This window comes from Barbus barbus, assembly GCF_936440315.1.
Source record: "Barbus barbus genome assembly, chromosome: 2".
In the NCBI taxonomy this organism is placed as follows: domain Eukaryota; kingdom Metazoa; phylum Chordata; class Actinopteri; order Cypriniformes; family Cyprinidae; genus Barbus; species Barbus barbus.
The window spans coordinates 34,029,643-34,036,381 of record NC_136730.1 but is presented as its reverse complement, the minus strand read 5'-3'; the positions used below and the strand labels follow the sequence as shown (position 1 = coordinate 34,036,381).

At 33.9% G+C, this 6,739-nt stretch overlaps 1 protein-coding gene across 1 annotated transcript; it reads right to left on the bottom strand.

Moving 5' to 3' along the window:
- Positions 1-4,671: 4,671 nt before the first annotated feature.
- On the bottom strand, positions 4,672-6,700 carry LOC306878767 (bolA-like protein 2). The gene is made up of 3 exons (XM_079431290.1): positions 6,506-6,700; positions 6,253-6,350; positions 4,672-5,175 (listed from the first exon to the last, which is right to left on the bottom strand). Exons 1-3 carry the CDS (start codon positions 6,566-6,568, stop codon positions 5,076-5,078), a joined length of 261 nt encoding a protein of 86 aa, XP_079287416.1. The 5' UTR covers positions 6,569-6,700; the 3' UTR covers positions 4,672-5,075.
- Between the last annotated feature and the right edge of the window lie 39 nt (positions 6,701-6,739).

Sequence of the window (6,739 nt, the reverse complement as noted above, 5' to 3'; positions counted from 1 at the left end):
GAAACAGTGGTAACAATAGTTTCCGAAAAATAGCTATTAGAACTGCAAACGAATTTGGTATGTTAATAGCTACTACTGCTGTCATGATTGTTTTATGAAGCGTATTCGATACGTTTATTTAAATAATGTAACAAATTAACATGACAAATCATTTTTATTCTTTATTTTATTTATTATTGGAAATATTATTTTACCACTAATTACACACCAATATTTCTTCCCAAACTAGCAGATGTAGGTTGCATAAATTGCAAATCAAAAATGTTCTGAAGGACAATTATTTTCTTTCATTGGCCATTTCCTTGAAAATAAAACAGGTTCAAGAGTTTTTATATCTGGAACATGGCTACCAGTAAATAGCCTATTAAGTCACATTTTACACTAAATGTTATTTAACGACGTTAAACTGATAAGAAAGAATATATTTGATTTGATTTATTTATTTTTACCTCAAACCTCCTGATTTTCTAAATGATAGAAAATGTTTGACTAAATATCTAACCCTGTCACCCAGTCTTTTGTAAATATATATTAACAATTTTGCTAAATTCATAATAAAATCACTTTTAAATCACTATTTGTCTTGAATACAGCTTCCAAACCTGCTTAGACTGGACTCACTTTGGGACAGTCTCCAGTTAAATGTTGCCAGTTGCTTCAGAGATGTTGAAGAAGGATATGCTTCTCACTCTTCCTTCCAAAACTGTCCACAGTGGTTAGTCAGGTGGCTTAGCTGGCCTGGGCAGATTTTTAAGGTCATCTTGGTGCTAATTAAATAAAACACCATCGGTGTTAAATTGATCAGAGTCTATTTTATTTTATAAGATCTCACAATAGTAAATTTGCGTATAATTCAAATCAGAGCTTCTGCAAAATAGACAGTCTGGCAGAAGATACACTGAGAAACGTGTGTGAAACGTAGGAGCATGATGAAGCAGATGAATATGTGGATGGGATCTTTTTTACCAAATCTCTCATGATGTAGGCTACTCTCAAATGAAGTGAACAAATCACCTATTAATGGGGCGTGTGCTCTCAATCACATCTGAAAACACGAAATCATGATTAGATCATCATCATCAAAAATTTGTTTTGGTCCTCAAAGACAACTTTTCACAATGAAAACATAAATAAAGCATAATTGCAATGTTTGTTTTTTCACTATAGGCTACACAAATTATACCCCTATGTAATTGTATATTTTGTCTTGATTTTGAGTTATTCACAGACCGAGATGTATCTGAACAAAAGGAGCACATTATAGACATGGAGCTGAGTGATCAAGAAAATTTCAGTTTGCATTTGAAGCAAGTTAAGGTAAAGATTGAGAAGCCAGAACCAGAGGACGCAACATTAGATGGCAGCTCTTGAAGAAGACTCATTTGCAAATACACATTGGCAAACGTCTGTTCAGTTGTTCAATATGCGGGGTGCTGTGTTGTCAGTTCTGATGAAATGCACCCAGCTTGTTGGCATATCAGTTTGAGGTGCTCAACAACACAAACCTTCTGTTTAACCTTGCTGTGCATTTGATATGATTATAGATTTTGAAACATCAGCATATAGGCTAATAAAGTAGTGTGTTTGTTGGTGTTTTAGTCAAAGGTAAATTTGAATGTAAAATAATTATCATTATTATAAATTATTCTATTTATCTATATTAATATAAATAAATTTATTGTATACAATAACATGTATTAATGAATACTGAACATGCAGTTCTGTTCAAATGTTCGAGATATGATTTTTTTTTTATTGACCAAAAATTACAGTATAGACATTTATAGTGTTACATTAGATTTCTATTTCAAATAAATGCAATTTTTTCTTTCTATTAATCAAAGAATCAAAAAGAACAAATATGTATATATACATATATATATTATGGCTTCCACAACAATAATAAGCCGCACAACTGTTTTTAACACTGATATTAAGAATAAATGTTTCTTGCACACCGAGTCAGCATATGAAGGATCATGTGACACTGAAGACTGGAGCAATTGCATTCTATTTTAAATATTAAATATTAAGACCTTCTAAATACAATTCAATTTATAGCAAAAAAACATGCTCAGATAGGCTATAGTTTTGCTTTTTAGTTAGCTCATTTTAGTATGCTGTATTTTATTTTTTTTATAAATGTGTCTTTATATAAGTAGGATACCATCCCTCACACCCACCAGTAAAAAGCTGCTGGATCTGGCTGTTCTTGACACTTTGCATGCCTTCATTCAGGAAAAGAACCAACTCGTATTTATTATGTAGGCCTATATATAAATACACACACATGCATGTGTATATTTCAGAAAAATATTTTATATATATTAAATATATTAATTTATCGTATAATTTATATGAATATAAATATAGACAGTAAATGCATGTAAATATTTTCTAAATTTATACTGTATGTGTGTGTATTTATATATGCATAATAAATTAATCTTTTGACAGCACTAATTTAAATGTATTGTCTATCTGCTGCAGAGTGTAAGCGATGGTGCCCTTGAAACCCTTATGATATCAAGATATTACCTAGAGAATAGCTGTCTCAACATGATTCATGGTGTGTGAAGACATCAAACGCTACAGACAGCAACTGAAGAAAACAAAAGAGTCAGTACAAAACAGTTTATATCACGTTTTAGACATTAATGCAATAAACACATCTAAACTCTAGAGGATACATGTGGCCCTACCTGCTAGGGCTAGAATGTGTGTCTTCATAAGCAATTGCATACCATCCAATAGCACACACCTTACAAAAACATATTTCCAGTCTCTTACAGTATGTATCTTAGTACCCTATTCAAATGTAGGGAGTAATGTAACACTGTAACATATTCTCAGGGCAAAAATGGTACAGAAGCTGTCATCAAGACCATACCCTACACCAGGGGTGGCCAACTTGGCCCTGGAACACCACAGTCTGGCAGAGTTTCACTCCAACTCTAATCAAACACACCTGGACAAGCTAATCAAGGTCTAAGGGTTACTAGAAAACATACAGGCAGGTGAGTTTTTATCAAGGTTGGACTGTGGCTTTTTTTAAGCTAGCCTCCCCTGCCCTTAACTTTTGTTCCTTATTTACCCCTAAAGGGTGCAGACTAGTATCTTAAAGATACATATTAATACCTAAAAATGTACATACTAGTACCTAAATGTTACAGATTAGATTTTGAAAGGGTCCCACCACAGTGGCAGCCTTTGTACCATTTTGTTGGTGTGAAGTGCTGATATATTTAAATTTTGTGAGGTTTTGAGTGAGATTTCTGTGGTTGTACATATATTATCTGCTTGTGTATTAAATATATTGTGTTAAGGACAGACCTGCACATGCTGATTTACACTGCAGTCACGTTTGATTTACTTTTGTCATGCACTGAAATCGCTTTTCTCTGTCTGCACTTAGTGACAGAACAGCATGTTAATTAATTTAGCCTTAAAATAAATAGCGATTTCACTATAAGCCTACTGTCACACACATGTAAGTGTGAGCAGACTGTGTGTTTGTGAGACAGCACTGAATGCCTGCTGGAGCTTGGTGTCTTTATGTCAAACAGCAGGAGGGCCGTCTGCACTCTCAGCTTCCGCATACTCTTTGCATGCTTTTGGCTTCATGAATAAAACATTTGCTTTCACAATGCTGTTATTAATCACTTTATAGCAGTCTGAACATAAGATGTTATGACTATTCCTGAATCAATGGCAGGTTGGCATCTTAACTGAAGCATATTTTTCTGTTTGGAAAGCATTTATATCGTGCAGTAATTGGCTGGGTATTCTAAGGCTTCGATATCATGAGCTTCAAAGGTTAATTGTTGCAATAATCACCCTTTGTCATTGGTTCTCAAAGGGAAGAAGAACCTGTCATCCTAATGTTATTTTTATAAACTCCAAATTACTTTCTTTGCTGTGAAACAAATGAAAAATATTCATTCTGTTCGTTTTGATAATGTGAAAGTTGGATGGGGACTAACAGTTTGTCTTTGTGGGAAGAGCATATTGAAATGTCAGTTGTAAGTTGAAAATCATGCTTGAAAAAGCTGTCTTTAAAAGTTCAACTAAAGAAGTGTGAATTTGTGTCATTGGTTCACTGTGGTAGTATTATTTGAGGACATCGCTATAACAGATTCTGGGATTGAACACTAACATTCACCAACAATAACATCACCAAAGTATAATGTATTTATATAAACTTATCACCAATTGGTTGTGCTATATTGTTTCATGGTTTCCCTTCTTACTTGTATGTTTTATGGAGCTCATGTGCGCTCTCTACAGGACAAACCATAAGATAAAGCCACAGGTGTCTGTTTGCTGGAAGCACACGGTCTTTAGACCTTCTTTCTCCCGTTCAATATTTTCCGGTATTTTTATAGTTTACAGCTTGAATTATTTTGTATTTTACTTTCAATGTTAAGTTGTATTAGTTTAGTTTTGTAACACTCAAGATAAATAAATCACCTGTGATCCACATCTTTTTCCTGGACTTTAACCCATTTAAATTTACCCAGCAGACCCAAGAAGTGACTTTCTGACATCAAGTAAGGGTCACTACAGGTAACATGTAAACATTTGTTTTGTAGGTAATTCCAACTAAACTGAGATTAAAATAAGTTTAAAATTTGCATGGGTTTTTCAAAAAAAAGTTACATTAACAGTATTGAATGTTTTATTAGTGGCCATATTTATATTAAAACATTTTGACTGACCCATCTTTCAAACTTTTTGGCAGCTCTCACTCCAAAAATACAGAAATGTAAATAATTTGCACAATAACAAACTGGCTACAAACTAAGAGTTCCGTCCAGAAATATCCTTTATTGTCAGCATACTACAATTTCAAAGATCCCTTACATAGCTCATAACATATTTCAGTTATTTGCACAAGATGCTATGCATTAGTGACAGTTAAAACTGAAGCATAATTACTTTATAAAATCAAGTCAACTGGTTTTTATTACATTGGTAGTATTACACTTTGGAAGGAAAGATGGAAAGATCAACAAATAAAGTCACAGCTGTTTTATTTGATGGCTGCATAAATGAGTTTTGTGTGCGTGCATGTGTCACTGTGCTTTCTGTTTCTCCCACTGTTCTGGTGTCAATGTTTTCTGCTCAAATGCATGGATCTCTTTCAGTTCCTCAGCAAGGCAATTATTCACCATCCTAAACAAACAAACACATATTTATAAAAACATTACATGAGGTCAGTAAGTCTATTGTTCCCAGCATGCCTGTTCCTCACAGCTTGCCTCCACAGCTCTATCCTCTCTAAAGACAATACACTTCCACATGACTTGGCCCTATAAAAAGTCTCAGATCATTCTGCTAAGTCTGTGTCTGAGGCACTTTTGAGCCAGCTGGGACTCTCTCAGCTGCAGATGACCTTTTTCACGGCACTCTACACTGCATCATTGATTCCATCAAACAACATTTATTCCTACCATCTGCAGGGGTTTCATATTTGACTGAGATGAGACAGCATCACAATTTTTCCTTAAATGGCAATATCCAATACTAATATGAAAACTTAAAGCTGCCTGCTTATCACATGACAGTAAAAGCACTGAGCGATTAACATAAGGGCAACATTTGTCAATATCATCAACAAATGTCAATATAAACAAACGGATTATCAACAAATGTCAATATAAACAAACTGATCTTGCATGTACAACTACCAGTATATGTTGTTATATGGAGTTTAACAGATCACAATTATGTCTGTCAACTTGAAAGATAAAAGTCAGTGATTTAGACATTTTTGTTCATTAATAAATTAAAAGGCAGGCATTAATTGTGCACATGATTCATGAAACGTCATTTTCTAAGAGTATAAAACAGCAATTATAGTTTGGAATTATTTTTTTTAAAGTTTTATTTTTTTTGCTAGTTTTCTTAATGCAGAGAAAACATTGTTTTCATTAATGTTAACCTTGATAAAGTGAGGTCCAAAAAACACACTGAGGATTAGATTAAAACAAAACATGAATATCAATAACAGGTTTTCGGATTTTGATTGAAACATACAAAAGCAGCAGTACAGCATAAATGAATGAGAAATAAGATTCTGTACCATCTCTGGTTCACTAATAATATCAGTAATATCTTGTGTATCATTTTCGACTGATCATGAGACGAATATTCTTAAATTTTGATCATCAGATTTTAACTTAAAGGTGCAAATAGAAGTGGTTTCAAACTTTAGTACCCCATTATGGAACATAAAATGAATCAACTCACCTGTGTCTCTGCAACAATGGTTTCCCTTCAAACTGAGGAGATACTACAAGAACTTTAAAACTGGCCGCACATCTATTAGGAGACGTGTCTTCCACATCCTGAAAGAAAACAAGGATTTTCCTGAATAGGAAGAGAAACTGCTGTCTGTTTCATTCACACTCAAACTCACACAGACACACACTCACACGTAAAATGTATGATGATCTCTAACTCATTTTGATTCTAGTTTCATCTGGCTGTGTCTGTTACATACCACGTGTATCGCACCAATCTCCGCAATCAGTTTTTCACGAATCAAATCTGGGGTGACTGACATATTTCCTAAAGTATACTACAAGCTTTGGTGACGATGAGGGTTATATAAACGCTAAGATTAGTGATTTTAAGATACAGTAGACAGCGTTGTTGTAATTATCTAGGAACTACCGGTATGCCTCAGAAAGGAGGAGCTAAGTACTACAAACACCCAATTGGATTTGGAATATTA